Genomic DNA, 23,806 nt, shown 5'->3' with positions numbered 1-23,806 from the left:
GTTAAGGGCCTCCTTGTTCCACTCACTGCTGTTCAAGAGGCCTGGCACCCATTTCACAGAGGAGGACCTGAGGTGGGCAAACAGGAGGACCTGCTCCGAAGGGAGAGCCAGAATTTCAGATCCTCCGTCTGAGCCTCAGCTCAGCGTTTTGCACTGCGCCATGCTGTGGGCACCTGTGGAAATGCCTCCTGACTTGGCCACCGCAGGTGGAGACACCTCCTCGACTGGCCTGGCCCTTGCCGCCTGTAGGGCCATGACATTAGGAGGGGGCTTGGCTTAGCTCAGCCCTGGCTCCTGTGAGCCGGTGGGAGCCTGCGTGAGCTCTTCCTCCCTCTGCCTGCTGCCTCTTCACCACTCCTCAGGCAAAAGGTTGCTCAAGGAGACTCCAGGATTTGGGGTCTGCCTCATCGCTGTCGCCAGGAGTCTTTCTCTCTGACTGACTTGCCAGAGCTCCCCGTCAGTCCTCGCAGTGCCTCTGGAAGCAACGGGAAGGCAGCCGTGGGATCCCGGCTGCACCGAGCCCAGGTGAAGCAGGCTGGAGCCTGCCTGGGTGGGGGGCTGGCAGGTCAGGTCTGCCTGCAGAGCAGGGGGGGAGGGGGCAGCCGGGAGGATGGAAGGTTGTGCTGTCTGGTTGATGCAGGGGGTCAGCGTGTGCATGTGTCATCGAGGTGGGCAGGGAAGGGGAGGGCTGTGCGTGGGGGGAGGATATATATGCTGGTGTGGCTGCCACAGAGGAACCGAGCCTCGCATCCGAGGGAGACCTGCCACTGACAGCTCTCAGGTAGGCGACTGCATGCGGCCCCCAGCCCCAGCCGTGACCAATGGCGGGAGCCTCGGAGAACAGGGCAGCCCGGTTGGCTCCTCCGCCCCTGTCCTTTGTCCAGTGTGGCCGCTGCTGGCCTCTCCTGAGAGTATTTCTTCATTCATCTTATTTTCAGGGCTCAGAGGGTGAGGAAGGGGGAGGGCGGAGGGTTTTCTGATCTCACGGAGAGATGCAGAAGAAAGCTGAACTTGCAAATGAGGAAAAGTTTTGCTTCCCCAGTTGTGGCCCTGACTTGGTGGCTGCTCTCTGTTGAGGAGAGGTGGCTGCAGGAATGAGGTCAGGTGGGGAGCGGCACTTGGAGGGCGCTTGTCTGGGGGGCAGCCCCCAGGAAGCCCCTGGTACCCGTGCCAGGGTTCTTGCTGTGGCTTTTTCTCGTTGCTTTCCTGACATGTTCGGGCTGCTCCAGAGGTACCACTGAACTTAATGCCATTTGGTCTCGAGTTCTTAATCTGAAGGGAACCCTTCTGCCTTCCACCCTAAATAGAAGTCATCACAAATGACGTGGGGAAGAGCCAGACCTGCAGGGTGTGCGCCACCTGTATACACTGCCGAAAGCCAGGGCTGTGGGTGAATTCCACAGAGGCTCTCTGCGGGCGTGACCTTGATCTCCAGACCCTGCACCATCTCCAGGTCTCCCTCCTTTCTCGGCACTGTGCCCCTGCTGCCCAGGTCTCTGCCCAGGGCGCATGGAATACTCCATTCACAAGTGGCAACGTAGGGACTCTGGTTGCTTTCGCTCAGCCCCCTCCTTCTCCTCCTCTCTTTGTGCATCTCCCCTGCGTGTCTCCGTCCCCTCCCTTTCCAGTCCCCTCCTCCCCTGTCTCACTGGGAACATGGGCAAGTTCTGGGGGAATTTCAAGTAAGGCAGGATGATTCGGGGAAGGGGCTATTTAGAGCAAGCTGCTTTGGACTTGGATACTCTGATCCTGGGCTTCAACATCTGCGTTTAGCTTCCTCAAGCAGCCCATAATTGCCCCAATTATAACCAATAACATTGTTCGGCAGACTAACAAAAGATGAGCTTTGCACAGCATTTGCCAGCAAGCCCAAACCAGAGTTTTCAACACAGAGAGAAAAAAGTAACTGCCTGGCTTCTTATCAAAATCTCCCAAAGCAAACACCTCTCTTTCCCTGCCTGTGGGTGGCTGCCGCATGCACCCTTTTTTCTCCCATTTATGAAGTCTGGCACGGAGGTATTTTACAAGCTTCTACCAATGCCATGATACCTTTATCAGAAAGGACTCCAGTTCCTTGGGCTCACCGAGTCTTCTGCAGGGGCAACTACCCGAATCCCACTTAGTAAAAGCAGCAGCTTCGGCTTTCCTTGTGCAGCCTGGTGCCGCCTATCCAGGGCACTGTGGTTCAGCCTGGGGTGCAGTCCAGTTATCCAAGGGGCACTAGCCCTTGCTTTATCAGCTGAAGGTTCTTAGAAAATGCAGGAGGTTTTGCATTGCCAATGAAGGAAGTAATAGCAGGATTAGGCTCAGACTGGAGCTCCCAGGAGCCTGAGACAGGAGCTGTCACCAAGCGATTCCATCTTCAATCAATCAGGTATTTATCAGCTACATCCCACCAGGCAGGGGAGGCACTGGGGCCCTGGAGATTCAACAGAGGTGATAATAACAGCACTTGACACTGTGCAATGATTTAGGCGCTTTCACACCCATTATCCCAGCACCAGCTCTGGGAGGCAGTGTCATTAGCTCAGAGTTTGCAGTTGAGGAAACAAGCTGAGAGGTTCAATGATTCATTCAGCCCATGGCAGAGACAGGGCTGAGTGCAGCAGTCTTGGCTCCGTCACACGTCCCCTTTACAGTCAGGGGTGCTTATGAACTAATAGTGTGGACACAACACAAACACACCCCAAACAATTAGAGGACAATGTGGGGCTGGATGCAATTAGCCCCGACTGCAAGGTCCAGAGCGCAAGTCCGGGGGAGGTCGGGGAAGGATGCTTCCTCTGAGGATTTTTCTTTTCTTTTGTGCCAGGGATTGAACCCAGAGGTGCTTTAACACCGAGTCTCATCTCTGGCCCTTTTTTACTTTTATTCTGAGACAGGGTCTCCCTAAGTTTCTCAGGGTTTCACGAAGTTGCAGACGCTGGCCTCAAACTTGCAGTCCTCCTATGGCAGCCTCCAAGTGACTGGGATGACAGGTGTGAAAATTGGGTTGGGAAGGGATGGAATTTGCATGAATCAAGGGCTTTAAAGAGGAAGGCAGCAGCCAGGACAAGAGCATAGAAGGAGGGCAAAGAAATTACTATTTCTTGAGACCTACTCTGCACCAGGCAGTGAGCTAAACTGCTCTGCATGCCTGTGTCATGCTAATGGCGTACGTGGCAGGGAGGTGAGGTTCGGATGAGCCCTCTACACTTGCACTGACACCGTTCAGTGGTTCTTCACTCCCAGCCCCACAGCCCCAGAGCCTGTGAGGGGCCTTTGAGTCTTGTGTGTTCTGAGTCTGGGCTTAGCTGCTCCTCAGGAATCCTAGGAAAGATCTGGCCCCTTCTCAGAAAACAGGAGTCATCCATCATGTCAAATAGCTTGTAGCAGCTTGAATTGCTGGGGCTCATCAGGCAAACTGGATTTTTCAAACACTTTTATTTAATGGCTATCGTTGTTCCCACTATCTATAAAGATTTCCTTCTAACCCACAAACTGGCTGTGAGGATTGGGGCATATCGATTTTTCTGGAGCGGGGAACCCACATTCCACGCAGCTCCCTCAGTAGTGTGCAATCACTCTCCTTGACTTTCTGTGATCCTGTGATGTTTCAAAACCCTGGCAGCTGCTTCGGCATTGCAGAAGCACAGGCTCACGGCTCTCCAGGGCTGGCCGGGCTGGTGACGTGTGTAACTGGCCTGGCCACCACAGCAGGACTCTGCTTCCTGCAGAGGTTCAGTGCCAAGCCCCCTCTGCTCACACTGGTGCGGCGATCATCCCCAACCCCCACCCCCATTCATCTTTTCATTCATTCAACTCAACGTGCGTGGAGTTCCCGAGAGGAGCCGCACAGTGCCATGCCGGGAACATGCAGCTGGTGGAGTCCTCGGCCAGCCCCAACTCAGTCACTGTCACAAAACGCAAACGAGCTAGGCCAGCCGTCTCCAAAGGGTCACACCTGCCCGCTACCTACTGGGCTTCCAGAAATGGAGACTTATTTTATTTGATCTTTCCTTTTGGAATTTGCACTTTCATGAATTTTACGATGTATATAATTTGTGAATAAATAAATTGGGAATGGGAGCTAGAAACTGATTGCTACGGTGGGGTCACTGCAGTTGATAGCGATTATTAATTATCCATTTCAAAATAGCTAGGAGAGAGGACTTTGAATGTTCCCAACACCTAAGAGTGATAAATGTTTGAGGTGACAGATCTGGCAATTATCCTGATCTGACCCATCACAGGTTGCATACATGTATTGAAATGTCACAATGCACCCCATAAATATGTGCAATTATTTTGTCAGTTAAAAGGGTTTTTTTTTTTTTTAAACAAACTGCTTGTTAGAGGTAAAAATTTAAAGTTTGAAGATTGTTCTAGATTCAATATTTCCCAATTTTTTCAAAAAAGAACATTCAGTGATTTTTATAAGAGTAAATAAAAGCTTTTTAAAAGTCCATTTAGATTATCTTAACGGTCTATGTGGGTGCATTTGCCAGAACCAGGAAGATGAAAGTTAAGGGTGCTCCCTTCCTCCTGTGGCAGCCATGCAGGCGCGCGCCCTCTGGCCCCTGCGGCCCTTCCTGAAACCCTCATCCCCTGCCACCCTGTGGAGACCTGGTCTCTTCTGCCCCTTCCCTCTTTCCTCCTCACTTCCCTTACCAGGATAGGTCAAATATCTGGCCATTCAGAGACTCAACAAGTGCAAATGCCTCTTTTACAGAAGGAAAAACTGAGCTCAGAGACAGGAAGAGCCTTGCCTGAGTCCCACGCGCAGTGACAGGGCTGTGTCTAGAACCCAGGACCCTGTCTCCACATACGGGGCTCTTTCTCAGTCATGGATCCCCGCCTGGCATCCTTGCCCTAGTGCCCACCACCCACTCTGTACCACTCCCCTCTTTCCAGGTGGAAATTTAGAGAAGAGGGACCTTTTTAAAAGTGTACCCATCAGAGGAGGAAAAGAAACTGGAGAAGCCACCCTCAGTAATAACTGGGGAACATGCCACACCCTGGGTTGGGGGCCTGTCTGCTGTGGCCCAAGAGCCAGAGCACAAGAAGACCCAGCTTCCGCCCAGGGCTGCGCGGATGGAGGGAATGAAAGACCCTTCTAGGAACTGAGGAGAGGGACCAATGAAGAGGCTGTAATCAGACAAGGCGAGCCCAGAGTTCAGGACCAGAGCAGGTCCTTAGAATGAGTTCAGTCATGAAGACAAGCAGGGGTCGGGGGGCGGCAGAGCAGGAGCCTGGGGATCCAATGGGTGTAAGCCCCACCTACCACTTAGAGTTCTGTCTCCTCTTCAAAACTCAGTCTCCTCAACTGTAAAATGGGGATAGTAGTACCTACCCCATAGGGTGAATGCTAATGAAGCAATGAGCCAGCCCCAGGCCCGGCACACAATGCTCTAAATGTAAGTCATGGGATTTCTGATAAATACAAACAGATTCCATTCCAATGAGATTCCACCAGAATCAATCCCCTCCCCAAAGCAGAAACAGAGCATGCAGTTAATGGTTGAGCAAAAACACAATTTGGAGTCAAAATACCCGCGTTTAATTCCTGGCTCTGCTATTTACTAACCGGGTGATCTCAGACAAGCTGCTTAACCTCTATGAACGATGCGTATCACAGGAAGGGGGTAAAGTTAACCCAGATCACAGGTCTGCATGTGCGTATGAAAATCATCCACCATCCATGAAGAACAGAATCCTATGCATGTAGTTGATGAAGAGCAAGGAGACACACTTTGAGGATCAAGGGCTCCTTCTTCCCCTCTTCCCTTCTCCACCAGGAGTCCCCAAATCACAGACTTCTGCAGAGGTTGTGAAACAATTTTCAGGGTTTAGCATCAGCTAGAGCTGCACATGTAAGCCTCCAACAGAAAAGAAAAGCAACTAATTATATTGCCCTTGGAAGCCAGAGTACGTGTGCGTAGGTTAAGGCTAAACCATAGTAGTATTTTATCCTTATAAACGGTAATACACAATCAAATTTATGAGGTGTCATTATCTAAATAAGAGGTAATTAACTATTGCTTTATTCAATACAAAATGGCCTGATTATTTAGTAGTGCACACTGAATGGTTATCTGAGTTTGACTCAGAGATGAAATACAAGCCATGTAAAATTCAAACACACTCAGGTAAATTGTATCTACTGATGGTCACTGTCGCTGGGTAACATGTGAAAAAAAAAAAAAACTCATTATCCCCGTCTTGCAGTTGAGAAGACTAAGACTCTTGGAGGTGAATAACTTGTCTGAAGTCATACAAAGTCTAACCACTCACCTTTACTTCAAATGACTTCATTGTATGTACAGAGCTGGCACACCAGCCTAAAGATGCGGTTAGGGTTCTTAAAAATTGAAAACTCCTGCCAAGTTTTCAAAGTTCAAAATCTGACCTAATGGAGCACACAACTGTGCTCCATGTTGTGGGAGCAAAGATACAAGAATGTCCCCATGTAAAGGCTATGAGCCACCTGTGCCTGGGGACTGTGCTGTCTCATCCACGTCCTGGATTTTTGAATTGTAGAGAATGGATAATATGGAGCGGATGGTTTCTGAATAATGGGTGGGGCCACATGTTCAAAGTGAGGGTGGAACAGAGAGGAGACCGGGCACTGGAGGAGAGTGGGTCACAGACCTGCAAGGGGCTCCTGGCCAAAGCCCAGGGGATAAAGCCAACAAGCCAATGGAAGGGGCCTCACGTCTTACAGCCAATCAGGCTATCAAATAAGCCATGCTGATAGGAGACTTCGCCTCCTTTCTTCTCCTCCCCACTAAATCCCATTTACCCAGAATTTGAGATAACGAGTATCAGCTGAGCCACCCAGCACTTCCTGAACGTGCAAGTCGCCTGAGTTAATGAGGTTCATGAAAACCCTCAGCAGGAAAGCATTTCATTAACATCTGTCACCGCTTATCAGCTCAGCTTAGGCGCACATTATGCATCGCAATCTCGTGAGGGGAAGGAAAGGCAATCGGCCGTCCCTCCTGGCTTCCCTTTCCTCTGTGACATACAGCCACTGCCATCATGTGGCTAAAGCGGGCACAGCCACAGCATTCTGACAATTCTGCCAACCCGTCTCCTGACTAGAGAGATGAGTAGAATAAGAAACACACAGGTAATTCTCAAGCAAAAGAAAGACTCAGTAGTCCTCAATCTAAGACTGGCTTGCATTCTAAAAGAGTTGTATCACAGAGTGGCCATTTGGAACCTGAGACACATTTTCATCTCAGAAGAAGAGCTGGTCTCCTGCACAGACCCTGCACGGACTGCTATCCCAGCCATGCCTAGTGGCCAGACATGCACTGGACTTCCAGCTTACGATGGCCTCTTGCCTTGCTCTGCAACAAAACTAATTCCCACCTCGCCTTGTTCAACTCGACATTTTCCTAATAGGTACTTAGAGGGTGGTGCGAGTCCTGGCCGCCCTGTGCCATGAGCACCACGGTCCCCTGATGAAGCAGCTGCTCCCAGACATTCTCCAGCTCTCCGTTTGCTGAAGGGAAGGAAGTGGACTCCCAAGGTCCGTCATTCTCATTGGTGAAACTTTGAGCACCTCCTAAGTCTGTGCCCTGTGCTGGGTGCTGGAAATACAGAGAATCCTAGGACAGAATTTCTGCCTTCCAGGAAGTCCTAGTTCAGTGGGGAAATAGATAAATAAGTCCAAGGTTACGTCATAGACTGCTGAGAGACATAGTAATATTCTGGAGCACTTCCTGTGGCTGTCTCTTCTGTAAAGAATTTGTCGTGTGCCAGGTGCTATTTTAACTGCTTACGAACACAAACCCACTACTGGTCCTATGAGGTAGGTACTGGAGTTATCCATTTTACAAATGAGGAACTGAGAGGCTAAGTAGAGTTGGCAAGATACAGAACCTAGTCTGAATTCCTAAAATGAATGGATCAAACAATGCACATATGACTCTCAGCATTAGTCTAGTGTGCCCATGTGGCAGATGTGGAGCCTGAGACCCGTTTGCTCCTGCTGTGATATGCTGCTTTGAGATGCCATAGCAGCAGAAGAGACTGATAGAGATCAGAGATGGCTTCCCAGAGGGAAGCATTCGAGGCATGAAAAAGAAGTAGATTCCGGGCAGAGGGATCAGATCAGCTAGTGCCAAGTGACAAAGACAGCAGGAGCCTGGTGTAGTTGAAACTGTATCCACAGGGATGAGGCACAATGCAAGGGTGATTGACAGACAGCGAGGCACAGAGCCAGTACTCAACTGAGTCCTTGGAATTCCTCCTGGAGGCCACGGGCATTATAGAATTAAGTACGAAGTGACATCATCAGATTTGGAGATGACTTGGAGAGAGGCCAGATCATTAGATGACCTGATTAGAAGGTTATTGTAAAAATAAGGTAATAAATCTCAACTAAGCCATCAGCCCTTGGGATGGAGAGGGAAAAACTGCATTTGAGATACGTTCATGGATATAGATGTTTGTGTTCACTGTTGCTAGCCCAAGACATCCCATCACCCCAAGGATAAAGTGGAAGGCAAGCAAGACCTGTTCCATCTGGACCCCGTTCTGTTCAAAAGGGACCTGTCTTGGGAGTGTGGGAGGGACCCAGTACCCACATCTGCTTACCACCCACCTTCTGATCCTGACTCCCTGCTACCTGTGGAAATGCTGCTTCCTGCGTCTCCTGGATGCCCTCCTGGCACATTCTTCTTCAAAACCCACGTCAAATGTCAACACATTGACTTCACAAACCTTCACTGAATGCCCTGATAGCCTCTCGGTCTGAAATGCTTCCAGGATGCACAAGAGCCAGGTGGTCTCCCAGCATGACCACTGGGTCATCTGCAGGTCCCCCTTCTCTCCCTCCGATTGGTTCCATTTCACATCTTTCTCATCCTTCATATCACTTCTTAAACTTTGTTGTGCATATGCTTCACCTGAGAATCTTGATGAAAACACAGATTCTGGTTTAATGGCCATGGGGTGGGGCCTGAGATTCTGCATTTCTAACAAGATCCAGCTGGTCTGCAGATGCATTTGAGTAGGAGGACCACATACGTTTTCTTCAAATAGTCTGATGAAAAAGCAATAAAGGCAATAATTTTTGTTTTTCTATAACATACTCTTTATTAAAGGAAAATTTACATACAATGAAATGCACAGAATCTAAATATTCAATTTGATGGTTTTTGACAAATATATACATCCTTGTGGCCTCAAGAATGTTTTTCTTTCCTGAACGTTCCCTCATTCCTCTTTCCATAAAGCTTCCCAAAAAAAGGTGGTTCAACGGGGACCCAAAACGATGTAGTCCAAGGAAGTAGCTTTCCGATTCAAGAAGTTTGATCCAAGGAAAAGACATAAAGAGGGACAGGAGAAACTCCACACGTCTTGCAGACAGTCCTGCATGAAGACTGTCAATTCCCATTAACTAATCATCGGAGCAACCGTTTTAGAATAGTTTCTTTGTTCATTTTTCCATAAATAATTCCATATGCCAGGCCCTGTGCTTGGTGTGGAATGGCAAGGTGACATCATAGCCTTGTGCTCAGGAGGCCCACTCTCTTGGTCTGTTCTGGCTGCTATGACAAAATGCCTTATCGACAAGAGAAATTTATTTCTCATAGTTCTAGAAGTTTGAAAATTCTAAGCTCACGATGCCAGCAGGTTCGTGTCCAGTGAGACTCGTGTCCTAATTCACAGATGGCACCCTCTTGCCCTGTCCTCAAGTGGCGTGTGGGCCTACTGAGCTCTCCCGGTTCCCTTTCATAAGCGCACTAATCCCGTTCACTAGAGCCCCCCACGTAACCCCCGAGACCCCGCCTTCCATGCCATCACCTGGGGGGTTGGGTTTTCAACGTAGGAATTTGAGAGACACAAACATTCCGATCGTTACTGGAGCTCACCTTGGGCAGCAGCAACTGACGAGGAAATGAGGAAGCTCCCTAGAAGAGAAATTTCAGGCATGAGCACTTGGGCCAAGCCAGGGGCGCTGGGGAGGACGACTGGAAGTGCTTGAGTCCTCAGCAAATCTCAGCTTTCTGTCACTCTTGCAGAGCACTCTGTAAAAGCCCCTGCAGGTCTCACTCCGTGTTCCTAACAGCCCTGCGGCAAGCAGATGCCCCTGCTCCCCTTTCACAGGAGCGGAAACAGAGGCTCGGAGAGGTTGATCAAGGTCACAAGCTGGTCAGCTGCAAGGCCAGGCCTTTAGCTCCCTGGAAAGCTGTCTCCACCGCCCCACAGCCAAAGCCACCCAGAACGGCATCGGGGCCAGCTGAGTGGAGGCATCAGGGGCCACTCTCCTCAGGAACCCAGACCCCAGCCTGGGCCCAAGTCTTAGTCCTGGGTGACAGGACCAGACACTCGCAGCCCTGACAGTCTGCTCCCTCTTGGAAGATGAATCGCAGACCCCTGGCAGTATTCCCACTGGGAATGACTTTCCTGCATCCCCCGAGTTAGGATGCCCAGCCCTGGCCCGCTGGCCTCCCCAGCGGCTCTACTAACTGCCACACCCCCGCCTGTGTTTCAGCAGCTGCTTCCTTCTCCTGCACCATGAAAATCATGCTGTGTGACCTCCTGCTTCTCAGCCTCCTCTCCAGTGTGTTCAGTAGCTGCCCCAGGGACTGTCTCACCTGCCGGGAGAAGCTCCGCCCAGCTCTGGACGGCTTCAACCTGGAGGTAGGTCCAGGAGGTGGAGGCGCCTCCCTCCTCCCTCTCCATCTCCTCCCATCCGCTGGCCCTGGGTGAGAAACCCAAGCCTCTCCCAGAGCTCATAGAACTTGACCAGTATCATGTGACCAGGAAGAAACAGATATGGGCATCTTCCAGCCAGGAACCCTGTGACTTTTCCACTCTAACACCTTCAGACAAAGACCTAACGATTGCTGTGGGTCATGGCACACACCCATAATCACAGCTACTGTGGAGGCTGAGGCAGGAGGATTGCAAGCTCAAGGCCAGCCTGAGCAACTTAGCAAGACCCTGCTTCAAAAAGTATAACAAGTTATGGGTATAGCTCAGTGGTAGAGTGCTTGCCTAGCATGTGCAAGACCCTGGGTTCCATCCCTAGTACAACACACACACACACACACACCTGCTCGTGCTGCCCTACTGTTCCCAGTATTAAAATGATGCATTCTCTATAAATTTTTTCATGTATTCTTTTTAGTTATACATGACAGCAGTGTATTTTGACATGTCATACAAACATGGAGTATAATTTCTCATTTTTGTGATTGTACATGGTGTAGAGTTACACTGGTTGTGTATTCATATGTGAACACAGAAAACTTATGTCCAATTCACTCTACCATCATTCCTATTACCATCTCCCCTCCCTTCCCTTCATTCCCCTTTGTCTAATCCAGTGAACTTCTATTCTCCCCTCCCCTCTTCACTCCCACCCTCCAGTGCTACTTATTGTGAGTTTCCATCAGCACCATGGAGAGAACATTTGACCTTTGGTTTTTTGAGACTGGCTTATTTCTCTTAGCATTATAGTCTCCAGTTCCATCCATTTACCAGCAAATGCCATAATCTCATTCTTCTTTATGACTGAGTAATATTCCATTGTGTATATGTACCACATTTTCTTTATCAATTCATCCGTTGAAGAGCACCTAGGTTGGTTCCATAGTTTAGCTACTGTGGATTGAGCTGCTATAAACATTGATGTGGCCACACCACTGTAATATGCTGATTTCAAGTCCTTTGGGTATATACTGAAGAGTGGGATAACTGGTAGTTCCATTCCAAGTTTTCTGAAGAAATTCCATACTGCTTTCCAGAGTGGTTGTACCAATTTGCAGTCCCTCCAGCAATGTATGAGTGTAATGATGCATCCTTATTTCAGAGAATTTGGCAAATTTGGAGAAGTATTAAAAAATGAAATCTAAATCACCATTAATCCCAGCAGTCAGAGAAAGAATCCCACTTTTTTCCCCACTTACTATAGTCTACCAGGATACCGTTTCCACATCATTAGGCAATATTTAAAGTTCTTTCTTTCTGTGAATATAGCATAACTTGTTTAACCTTTCCCTGCCTGGTGAACATGCACACGGCCCTCCATTTTTGATCCTGCAGACAATTCTACAATGACCATTCAATGATCTGACATGCTCTGGTATATTTTAAATTTCCAACTTGAGGTGCAAAGCCAAGGTTAAGTTATTATCCATGAAACTGATTTCTCACCTCCTGTAATTTTGGTCTGGATAGTTATTCCTCTCCTATGAAAACTAGCATAATTCAATTACAGCTTCCCTTGAGGTGAAGCCTCTTTCAAGCTGCCATGTTTCAAACCCTCCAAAACAACCAAAAGCAGCTACTGTTCCTGAGGCGAATGTGCAAGCCTGCAGGCTGCGTCCCTGCTGGACAAGCCCTGGGCCCGCTCAGCTCCGGGAAACGGAGGCTGGAGCCGCAGCCCTGCAGACAAGCACCGGCCCCTCTGGCCCAGGCCAAGGCTGTTTCTGACCAGTAATAACCACGCAGTCAGAAGAGCAGCCCTGTGGCCCACCCACCTTCCTCCTCTTTCCCATCCACCATGTTCTCCTTAGAGCACCAGCCCTGCCCACGGACCCTCCCATCCTCTCGAGGCTCTCTTGCCCTCTTCACCAGCCTCCTTCCTGCTCTGACTCTCCTGTTCCTCTCCCCACTCACTAAACACAAGGGATCGCCAAGATGGCCTGCTTCTTGGCGCCTCCCTCCCTCTAGGATCCCACTCACGCCCTGGTCTCCTGGTCGCCCCAGGCTGAGGGTAACTCCCAAAGCTCCCCCAGACACCTGTCTCCAGGCTTAGACCCACATTCCCAGTCACTTTCCACATTCCTAGGAAATCCTGCCTTCCCTTCCTGCCCTGCTATCTGGCATGTGCCTCTCCTCCCTCTCTAATAAATCCTGCTCACACTTCAAAGGCCCAGACCAAGTTTCACCTCAGAAGAGAGCACTGTGCTGACTCACCGTGGTCAGGTTGAAGTGGGGTTTTCCTCTGACGAAGACCAGAAACAAGAGGAGGAGAATTAGGGGTGGAGCCAACACACCAAATAGGAAGAAAAGTTGGAGCTAGAGGCTTCCAGGAGACCCAACCAGAGACAGGAAGCCAGGAGGGTGGGCCAAGGTCAGGGCCAGGCAGGAAGGCTGGACAGTATCATGGTCAGGCTGGTGGTTTGGGGGAGGCAGAGCAGCAGCAGAGGGCTGCTGGTGGGTCTGCTTGGCTTCCAGCTGATGATGGCATCCCTTCCCCACCTTCCACACGTGCCCCACCTGCCCCATCCCAAGGCCCTTGACCCTCATCTGTTGTAAATGATGCACAGCTAGAGATGGCTACCGTAGGGAGAATGAAAATGAACAGCCCAGGGTTGATCTCTACACGTGACCTTAAAATACACAAGCAGATTCAACTACATTCTTCACATCCCTGACTTCTTTAACCAGTCTGATCTTCCCCAAGCCTGGTGAGAGAAGGAAATAAAGTTCTTCCTTCTGGGCGATGCTCACCAGCTGTGCTAGGCTCCAAACCCCAACTCGGTGTGTTCTGGTTGTTACTAGCACATGCAGTTTAGCTCTGACCCTCAGGGGTGAACTCCCTGTGTCAATGGATCTGAGTTTCCCAGCCCATGACCCAGCGGGTGGCACAGAACTTGCTCTGTAAACAGTCCAGCAGGATTCTAGGACACTTAGCCCTGCTGGGCACATGCACTACAGAGCTCTGATGTCTGCATCTCTCAGAGACCCGTAAAGAATGTGTTTCCATCTCTGCATCGCATCCCAAATCTTTTGGGGTCCAGGCATCACTCATGACTTTATGTCTTTGAAACAAGTCAGAAAATGAAACAATAGAAGTCACAAGCTGGGACAGGCACAGCTTCAGCGTGCCTGTTGCCCACCTCCACACCTGGCTGCCCTCTTGTTTTCGTTTCCAGTTTGTGTTCACTTTTAATCTATTCTTAAGTTTAATGAAATGCCAAGAACATAGGAGATCACATCTCTTTTCCAACCCTGGCAACCCTTGGGGAGGTCCACTCTGAAAGATGAGGGAACTCATTTCAGCAAGGGTTACCTCACCCTCTCTCCATAGATTATAAAATTCTGAGCTATTCCTAAGATCCTCTGGACCTTTGGCTTCATCAGAAATTTTTCTATTTCTATTCCTGGTAGATGGTCCAAGTATGGCTGGCTTTTTGTTAGACTGTAATTTTGGTTGGTAAATGACTCACATGCCCAAACTCATTGCAGCATCTCGGCCTTTTACCTAATCACATCAATTCATGAAGAAAAAACTAGATTCATTGAGTTGTTTCAGAGACAAAGAATAATGCAACTAACTCCCGTCCCCAGAAACAGTCTGGGGAAATATATTTAAAACTTCTTAAAACCCTATTGCAAAACAAACCACTCTCTGATGGATCTCTCTTCATCAGATGAACATCCTTAGTAGGTGATGTGCTCTTTATGTGGTTTTCTTCTGAGCTGTGCACCAGCTGCCCTGCTAGTGTTATCCCTGGAATAATCTAGCAAAGCCTCCTAGAGCAAACATCGATCTCATGGGCAGAAGTGGTTTGCAGTCTCATTCATGGCAGCAGGTAGATGTCTCTGTGACCTTCCTCTTTTCCCTCCAGAGAGCTCCTATGTCTGTTTCTCACTTTTACCCTAATCTTTTTTTGTTTGTTTGTTTGTTTGTTTGTTTTTATGCTGGGAATGGAACCAAGGACCACACACATGCTAGGCAAGTGCTCTACCACTGAGCTATACCCCCAGCCTATAGCCTGATCTCTGGTCCAGACATCCAAATGGCCCTTTGCTCTGTCTCCTCACAAGCTCTGCTTTGCAGATCAATTTGGCACCAGTCTGGGACTCCAGATGCTCATGCAAACTTTGGCTTAATATAGCAACGTCATCAGCAGGGGCTGCGAAAATGCGTCCAGCTCACTTAATTGGCCATTAACCCATCTCTGGAAAGAGGCTGGTGAGGCCCCCAGACCATGGAGTTAGGCATTAAGCTCATACGCCCATCTGGTGCTACAAATGCTGTTGTGAATTTGGATTCCTCATATTTGCCCCCAGACCTTCTCCTAAATCAAGAATTGAGATGATTTGGTTAGCATCTAATTTAACTAACAGTGTGTCCAGTCTGCACATGGACTGTGGCATCTGGTTTGATCATAAAATTTCATTTTCTCTGATTGACACAAAATCTAATCACCATCTGGGCTTAGAAATCCAGGCGCTCACAGAAGATCTAGTCATATCTAGATTTATCTCTTCCACCTGTGTCTGTGCACGGATGGAGCAGCACAATTCAATAAGCATTTGGGGTCCTATTCTGAGAGGAATAGGCCCAAAGGTCCATTCCAACCCCAAAATTCCACACTTCTGTGGTGCTATCCACACGTCTTGCTTTTCCATGGACTCTGTAGAACAGGGGTTTTCAATTAACATTGAGGTCTACTTGTTGGGAACTGTTTTAGTCAGCTTTTTCACTGCCGTGACTAAAAGACCCAAACAGAACAGTCGTAGAGGAGGAAAAGTTTATTTGGGGGCTCACAGTTTCAAAGGTCTCAATTCATAGACAACCAGCTCCATTCCTCAGGGCTTGAGGTGAGGCAGAACATTATGGAGGAAGAGTGTGGCAGCAGCAAGCAGCTCACATGGTGATCAGAAAGCAGAGAGAGACTCCACTCTCCAGATACACACTATATACCCCAAATTCATGCCCCCAGTACCCACCTCCTCTAGCCACACCCCATCTGCCTTCGTTACCACTCAGTTAATCCCTATCAGAGGATTAATTCACTGTTTGGGTTAAGGTCTCATAACCCCATCATTTCTCCTTTAAACCTTCTTGCGTTGTCTCACACATGAGCTTTTAGGGGACACCTCACATCCAGACCATAACAGGAACCATTGTCTGCTCTGAAGGATTTTTACTAGCACGCTTGGCCTCTAGGTGGCACTAGCAGACATACACAAAATGACAAACCAAAATGTCTCCAGGAGCTAGAAAGTCTACTATTTAGTAGAATGTAATAGAAAGTCTACTATTTAGTAGAATGTAATAGAAAGTCTACTATTTAGTAGAATGTAATACAAAGTCTACTATTTAGTAGAATGTAATAGAAAGTCTACTATTTAGTAGAATGTAATAGAAAGTCTACTATTTGCTAGAAGGTGAAAACTCATAGAAGGCACTCCAGTATGAGTAAGATATGGTCCCTCACTTATTATATTTTGCCTTAGAAGATATTAAAATTATTTATATTAAGCATTAAAATTGAGAATGAAGGTTCGGTGGGAACGCGGGGAAGGAAAGAGAAATTCTTCCAGGAATGATACCTAGAAGAAGGTATCGTAGAGGATCAGACTGGAGTGTGGCTAGGTCCCAAAGAATGGATGGAAGGAAGTCATTCCATCAGAGGCACAGTGACTAAAGGCATGAGGTGTCTCAGGCACGAGGAGCAGCCCATATACCTGAGGGGGATGTGCATGAGGAGGAATCGGAAGTGAGGTGTAAAAGGGGGGCTGGGCCAGGTGCTAGAGGAATTCAAATGCCCTGATCAGGAGTCTGGAGCTATTTCATGGACAAAATAGCAGACAGTTGTGAGCAAGTTGTGATTAGTTATTCCTCAGGAAGAACATTCTCCAGGGGCCTAAAATGGACTCGAGTGGCAAAGATAGAGATGGAGAGATCGGATTGGGAACCACCAGGCCCTCAGAGGGAATGGAGAGGAGAGGCAGACCTGGGTTACTAAGCAGAAGCGGGTGGGGCAAGGGAGGTGAAGATGTGTCCAGGGTTTAAATGTCTGTCAACTGGGGAATAAGGTTCCCTTCAGAGAGAGACAGAGGAAGCAAGCAGAAGGGCAGACTCAGGTGGGGACAATATCAGATAGGAATTGAATTCACCTGCTAGTATCAAAGACCTAAGGCAGCAGTGGCCTAAATGAGACAGACTTGGTTCCTCCTACAGAAGTGAGTCCAGGGTCAGCATGACAGCCCCAGGCTCCTTCTCTCTCTGCTCTGCCTGCATAGGGCATCCATGCTTATGACTCCACCCTCTGAATTGCTTCATGGTTTCAAGAAGGACAACTGAGAACCAGCCAAAATGTTCACATTGCAAACATGAAGCCGGAGGAAGGGGAGGAAGGAGGAAAATGGGGTGTTCTTCCCAGCCCAGGCAGCTCTGCTTTACTGAGGCCCCATCTGATCATTTCCATGCTTGCTGCTTGTCGCCTGGGTCTCCAGGGGAAGTTCAAAACGTATCTATTGCCTTCAGGAAGAAAACAGTGTTCTGTTGCTAATGGAGAACGGAGATGAACTCGGGGTGGTCAGTTGGCAACCTCTGCCCCAGAAGGTGCCCTGGGAGTCAGACCCAAGCTCCATGGTCAGCTGAGGGTTGGGCAGCTGCCTGCTGACACACCATGGCAAGGTCAGGTTGAAGTGGGGTTTTCCTCTAAGGCCAGAAACAAGAGGAGAATTAGGGGTGGAGCCAACACACCAAATAGGAAGAAAAGTTGGAGCTAGAGGCTTCCAGGAGACCCAACCAGAGACAGGAAGCCAGGAGGGTGGGCCAAGGTCAGGGCCAGGCAGGAAGGCTGGACAGTATCATGGTCAGGCTGGTGGTTTGGGGGAGGCAGAGCAGCAGCAGAGGGCTGCTGGTGGGTCTGCTTGGCTTCCAGCTGATGATGGCATCCCTTCCCCACCTTCCACACGTGCCCCACCTGCCCCATCCCAAGGCCCTTGACCCTCATCTGTTGTAAATGATGCGCAGCTAGAGATGGCTACTGGAGGGAGAATGAAAATGAACAGCCCAGGGTTGATCTCTACACGTGACCTTAAAATACACAAGCAGATTCAACTACATTCTTCACATCCCTGACTTCTTTAACCAGTCTGATCTTCCCCAAGCCTGGTGAGAGAAGGAAATAAAGTTCTTCCTTCTGGGCAATGCTCACCAGCTGTGCTTGGTTCTAAAAACCTAACTAAAGGTATAGCAGGGCATTGTTTGGGGTGCCTTCATTCTGTGTTAACTTGCTATCAACCTGGGGTGAGTCAACTTCACCCCTGATCCCTGATTTCTTTGTTGCTAAAATGATGGAGCTGAACCCAATCGTTCTGTTTCTTTACAACTCTGAAATTCTATGAACCTAAAAAAAAAAAAAAAGTACATAAAACTACTGCACAGTTCTTAGAAAATAAACTCTATAGACACTTCAGAAGCATTTGCATTGGCATGAGATGACATAGGGACTCAGCTCCTCCTTCACCTTGAACTAAGAGAGGTCCCTGTTTCTTTTCCCTTTCTCCCTTCCTCCCCTTTTTTGCAGGTGTGCATTCTCGAGTGTGAAGAGAAGACCTTCCCCAGCCCTCTCTGGACTCCATGCACCAAGATCATGGCCAAGGGCCCCTGGCATCTCAGCCCTGCTGACCCAGAGCACGTGGCCGCCACTCTTTACCAGCCGAGGTCCTCAGAGATGCAGCACCTGAAGCGAATGCCCCGGGTCAGGAGCCTGTTCCAAGCACAGAAAGAGACAGAGCCCGGCATGGATGAGCCTGGGGAGGTAGAACAGAAGCAGCTGCAGAAGAGATTTGGGGGCTTCACCGGGGCCCGGAAGTCGGCCCGGAAGCTGGCCAACCAGAAGCGGTTCAGTGAGTTCATGAGGCAGTACCTGGTCCTGAGCATGCAGTCCAGCCAGCGCCGACGCACCCTGCACCAGAATGGTAATGTGTAGCCGGAAGGGGAGCCCCTCCCAGCTGCACTGGCCACTGCAACCCATGAGTGAGTTGGGCACCGATGAGCTGGGGCAAGAAGAGACCTCACACACCAACTGTCTTAGCCTCCCCCAGGCCTGGAAGCACATCAGCACCACACACACACACACACACACACACACACACACACACGCTCCCACTCAAAGACTCCAGCTCCTGGGAGACTTGGAGGGAAGTTCACCTCCCTGCCTCCTACCCACCCTTTCTCTAGGGAGTAAAGATTTTCCTAAGATTGCTCTTCGAGGCTGACCACTCCCACTTGGAGACTGGTTACCATGGGGATAATAGTAGTATGTTAAGATAACTAATTCCTCCATAGCCCTCCAGGAGCTTAGTTACTATGGGGACAGATAAGTGGACCAATTCTCTTATCCAGTTGCCATAGCAACCATTCAGCTCACCTTTCCTCAGAGACTAACTCTAGAAACCAATAGCTGAACCTCCTCTTAGCCATTTAGAGGCTGATTACTGTGGATGGGATGTTGCTGTTTCACCTTCAAAGATGGCTTACGTCTCTCCCTTTCCTTGATACTGTCTCAAGGTGTCTGCCTTGACTCCATGGAAACCATTAAACTTTCTCATTTCCCCTGCCAAGAATTTCTTCTTAGAACCAGGAGTTAATGCTTTCTGCTTTTCTTTCCTCCATAATCAATTTGTCCACCCTATCACCTCACCAGGGAAATGTGATCAATGGCATCATCAACAAGCAGGACCTTGAGAATTTGGCCCACACTGAACTCTTAGTCTTTAGAATGTGGACTCATGAACGCCCCTTCTTTCCTCCATGTTGCTTCTTTGCAGGGCACCATTTTTATTTTGTTTACCTTTGTTTCTCTCCTTTCTTCCTTGTTCTCTCTTCCTCTTGCTCTGCTTTAACCCTGGGCATGCTCATATAAGTAAATATAATACATATCAGAAAACATACAACAAAGTCCTGATTAATTGCCCAGTCATTCCAAACTTAACTCTCTTTGGCCCATCAACCAATACATAACTTTGAGAGGCACTGGAAACTAGCACAGCATATTCTGAATTGTGTGTGCGTGGTGCTGGGGTTTGAACCCAGGGCCTTGTGCATGCAAGGCAGGCACTCTACCAACTGAGCTATATCCCCAGCCCAATATTCTGAAATTTTAAGAAAAATCTCAACCATGTGCCTTAATCTGTATAAGGGAATATGATCATATACAAAGTCCCACAGGACTTCCTAAATAGCCTAGAAACTTGGCCTAATGAAAAGAACTAGCCATATCATTAATCCTCTTCCTTCAAGTTATATTAATTCATATGTTAATCTATGGTGTAGAGGCAGATCACATGGCTTTTTGCTGGTAACCAGTTTGTCTGCAACCAACCCATCCCCAAATATAGACACACATATTAAGTTGTGAGAAGAATGTTGGCACGCTTAGTTTAGCAGGACTAATCTCCCAAGGTGCAGAGTAGACCTGCACTGTGTTTGAAGTCATACTCCTGAACCCTGCACAAGAATTAGGTTTCTTTCTAAACTGTATTCACACAGAACCTAACGGTAAATCTATCAGAAGTAGCATGGTTTGGATTCCTTGAAATCTTAAAGACGTTCTTTACAGTGACTCTTCAGGGACACCAAAGCCCATATCTAATTCTGAACCATAACAGTTCTCTTTTCCTAGACAGTTTAAGATTTGCATTGGCAGGAATCAATTTTTTTGGGGGGCGGGGTGGGAGGAACTATCCAGGCAATTGATTTTTCTGATTTTCTTTTGTCCTTCCAGCTGAGAGGGACTAAAGTAAAGCTGGTAACAGACTTCCATCCACCGCTTTGTGAAGCCCTGGATGGAAACTCTGGCAACGTTAGCCAGCTGCTTGGGTATTACTGGTGGCTCTCTCTTCTCTGTGTGCAGCTCTCTCCGTGCCTGGATTCTGTATGTGCTTCAGCTGCTGAGTTCCACTATGGCCACTTTTTACGAGTCTGTAACAGGCAGCTGGAGCCTTGTTTTTACCCACACACGCACCCTAGCCTGGCCTGTGTGAGAGATTCCACCACTCAGCTGACTCCCATGGCCACAGTTGTTCTTGACTTCTAGACACCCAGGATCCATCTGCACTCAGAAGGCTAGGTGGGAAGGGGGCTCCTGAGCACTGGAGGGGATTAAGAGCCTGTTCAGAAAGAGAATCGAGGTGCTAGGGAAGTGGGGACGGCCTGGCCTAGACAGCCTGTGCAAAGGGCACAGCTGGTCTCAGCGACTTCCTTCCCTTTCCCTGACCCTATACCTTCGACTTGACCCTTCTAGACAGTGGAAATCAGCAGATTTATTCCTGGCCAGGCATGAGTGACATGGGGCTTAAAAAGCACTTGTACTGTGAGAAAACCATGGATGAGGACACAATTCAGCAGGCATACTAGGGAGGAGAGGAGTCTCAGGGTAGGGGGCTTGTCCCTTTGCCTTTCATGTCACAGCCCACCGACCTCCCTTGAGGCCATCTGTCCTGCCAGTGGACTCGGGCTGGGAGGTGGGGGAGCGATGTGTGGGGAGCGTTAGGAACCTTTCTGCGATGGTAGGAATTGGGTCAATGGCTTCCCCTGGCCTCGTTTTGATGGCTCCGGTCACTGGGGCGAATAGGATCAAGGGTCAAGACAACCATCAGGTTTGCCATTTTCATCATTTCTGTCTCCCCAGGCATCCAGGTGATCCCCAAAACAGCATGTGTCCAGGCCCAGACCTGCCGGCTGGGACTCAGGATCCCCTCGTCACCCGGGCGCTGAGCAGCGCAGACCCGCGGCTTTGCCCCAGCACCTCCCCTCCCCAGGCACGTCTCGCCACAGCCCTGAGGCTCCACCAGAGTGTATTTTTGTAACTCCTCCAGCTACATTCGAATGGCCCCATCTTTCCTCCTTGGCCAGCTCTGGTCCTCCTGGGCGGGTGAGAGGAATAGGAAATCGAGTCCGGGGCTTCAGCTCATCCTACCATACCTTGTTTGTAAAGAGCTGTTCTTTTTGACTGATTGTTGGAAACAACTATTTCTCCATTAAACTTCTACTGAGCAAATGGTTAATAACTGGTTTTCTGTTTTTAAGTGACGTGCTAGAAAGCACAGACTCTACACATGCGCTTTCGGAGCCGCCTGTCCTGGGAGGCCCAGGCAGAAGCTCATGGTTCTGCATCCTATAAAGTAGGGCAAGACACGCTGGCAAAAGCAGCCCAGGGGCACTGTGCCGCTCGTGGTGGGAACTGAGGCACACAGCTGTGTGAACGCACAGGCAGGCAGACAAAGGGCCAGGGGTTCTCAGACCGTGTGCATCAGCACTATGGGGGGCCAGGCTGACGGGGTGCACCCCAGTTTCTGAGTAGGTGGAATCTTGCATTTTTATCAAGTTCCAGGTTGTGGCGGGCGAAACCCGGGGCCCAGGGTTACGCCACATGCATCTAAAGATGGCGACGGGCAGAGAGCAAACGGCGTCCTGATTATGCCTGGAGAAAGGCAGGAAGCATTTACAATTGGCTGCATGATAATCAGTTCAGCCGCCTAGCACATGGACAGATGATTGAGCAAGTGATCACTTGACCTTTAACAGGATTGGATGGACATATCTGGTTACAATTGCTTATGCATGAGACTGCTTATATATAAACGGGAAGCTGCTTCATGAACCTCTGAAGTGTACGTGTCTTTCGTCCCGCTGGTCGGGCCGTAAGAGAAGCGGCTGTGGAGCCGCTTGGAGCAGCCAGGCAAAGAAGCGGCAGTTTTCAGTACCAGGTGACGCAGCTCCTGCTGGTTCAAGATCAATGGATTGGGACAGAAGGAAAGGGGTAGAGTGGGGACAAACCTGCCAATACTACTTTCATCTCCAACTTTACACTAAACATGGTGTGTGATGTCAGAGTCATCAGGAAACATGGAGCTCCTGGAGTAATTGATGAGTTGAACATCCTCAAAGGCAGGAAGCAGGTCTTAGTCTGGTTTGTGGCCCTGTAACAAGACACAATTAGTTGTCCCTCGGTACCCACAAGGGATTGGTTTCTGGACACTCTGGGAATATCAAAACCTGAGGATGCTCAAGTTCCCTATATAAAATAATGTATTTGCATAAAACTTACACAAAACCTCCAATGTGCTTCAAATTTTCTCCACTGATAATGCCTAATAGAACATAAATGCTATGTAAATAGTTGCTGCGCTGCATTGTTTGGGGACTAATAAGAAGTCTGTATATGTTCAGTATGGATGAAATTTTTTTTTAATATTCTCGGCCTGCAGTTGGTTGAATCTTCAGATGCAGAACCCACGGATATGGAGGGCAAACTACCACAGACTGAGAGAACATTGTACACAACATGGGTTTATTTGACTTACAGTCCTGGAGGCTGAGAGGTCCAAGACAAGGGGCCACACAGGTGACAGCCTTTCGCTGCATCCTAACATGGCAGAAGGACAAGCAAGACAGGCAGGAGGAGCTTACCATTCACAGAAGCCCACTCCTGGAGCCACTAACCCACTCCTGGTAACAGCCACAGTCCATTCCTCAGGCCGGGAGTCAGGACCTAACTACCTCTTAAAGGACCCACCTCCCCAAAATATCCTGATATTAGCTATTAAATTTCAACCTGCAATTTGGAGGGGCCACCCAGACCAGAGCAAGGGGTTACAGGAAATCAGCGGGTGGTCAGCCCCAGCAGGGGCAAAGGACTTCCTGGAACACATAAGAAGTGTGCCTTTCTGGGGCTTGTGGTGGAGGAATGATCCACACGGGAGCCGCACAGTTCAGTACCCCTGCTTCTCTCTCCTTCCGACATCTAATGCCACGACGAAGGCGAGTCTGGGGAGCCCCCATCACCAAGCCTCAAAAGGAGGATGCCAGCTGGTTTGGGGGAACTTTGGCAAATGGCTGTGGAGCAGGCAGACCCCAGAGGGGGTGTGGTAGAGTGACTGGGAATGGGGAGCACACCAAAGGGAGAGGAACCGTGGGGTAAGAAGACAAACTGACGCGTGGGCTGAGGCCGGACCAGCCTGTGCCACAGAGGTCTTCACAAATTCTCAGAGCTCACCACCCTTGCTGTCTAGCAATGTCAGGGGTCCCTGGAACCCACTCCCAGAG

The 23,806-nt window shown here is 49.2% G+C and overlaps 1 protein-coding gene across 1 annotated transcript; it reads left to right on the top strand.

The window, feature by feature from the left end:
- The first annotated feature begins 384 nt into the window (after positions 1–384).
- Positions 385–23,502, top strand: PNOC (prepronociceptin). The gene is made up of 5 exons (XM_079140488.1): positions 385–525; positions 10,490–10,638; positions 18,282–18,675; positions 21,390–22,091; positions 22,468–23,502. Exons 2-4 carry the CDS (start codon positions 10,513–10,515, stop codon positions 21,473–21,475), a joined length of 606 nt encoding a protein of 201 aa, XP_078996614.1. The 5' UTR covers positions 385–525; positions 10,490–10,512; the 3' UTR covers positions 21,476–22,091; positions 22,468–23,502.
- Positions 23,503–23,806: the final 304 nt, after the last annotated feature.

This window comes from Sciurus vulgaris, assembly GCF_902686455.1.
Source record: "Sciurus vulgaris genome assembly, chromosome: 5".
NCBI lineage: Eukaryota > Metazoa > Chordata > Mammalia > Rodentia > Sciuridae > Sciurus > Sciurus vulgaris.
Note: the sequence above shows the minus strand (reverse complement) of the source record. Positions and strands in the feature narration are given on the sequence as shown.

Bases quoted from the DNA above. Each gene is read 5' to 3' on its own strand.
- PNOC (XM_079140488.1), top strand. From the start codon at position 10,513: ATGAAAATCATGCTGTGTGACCTCCTGCTTCTCAGCCTCCTCTCCAGT. The intron at 10,639-18,281 runs GTAGGTCCAGGA...CCTTTTTTGCAG, and splicing joins TGGACGGCTTCAACCTGGAG to GTGTGCATTCTCGAGTGTGA. The intron at 18,676-21,389 runs GTAATGTGTAGC...CTGTCTCCCCAG, and splicing joins ACGCACCCTGCACCAGAATG to GCATCCAGGTGATCCCCAAA.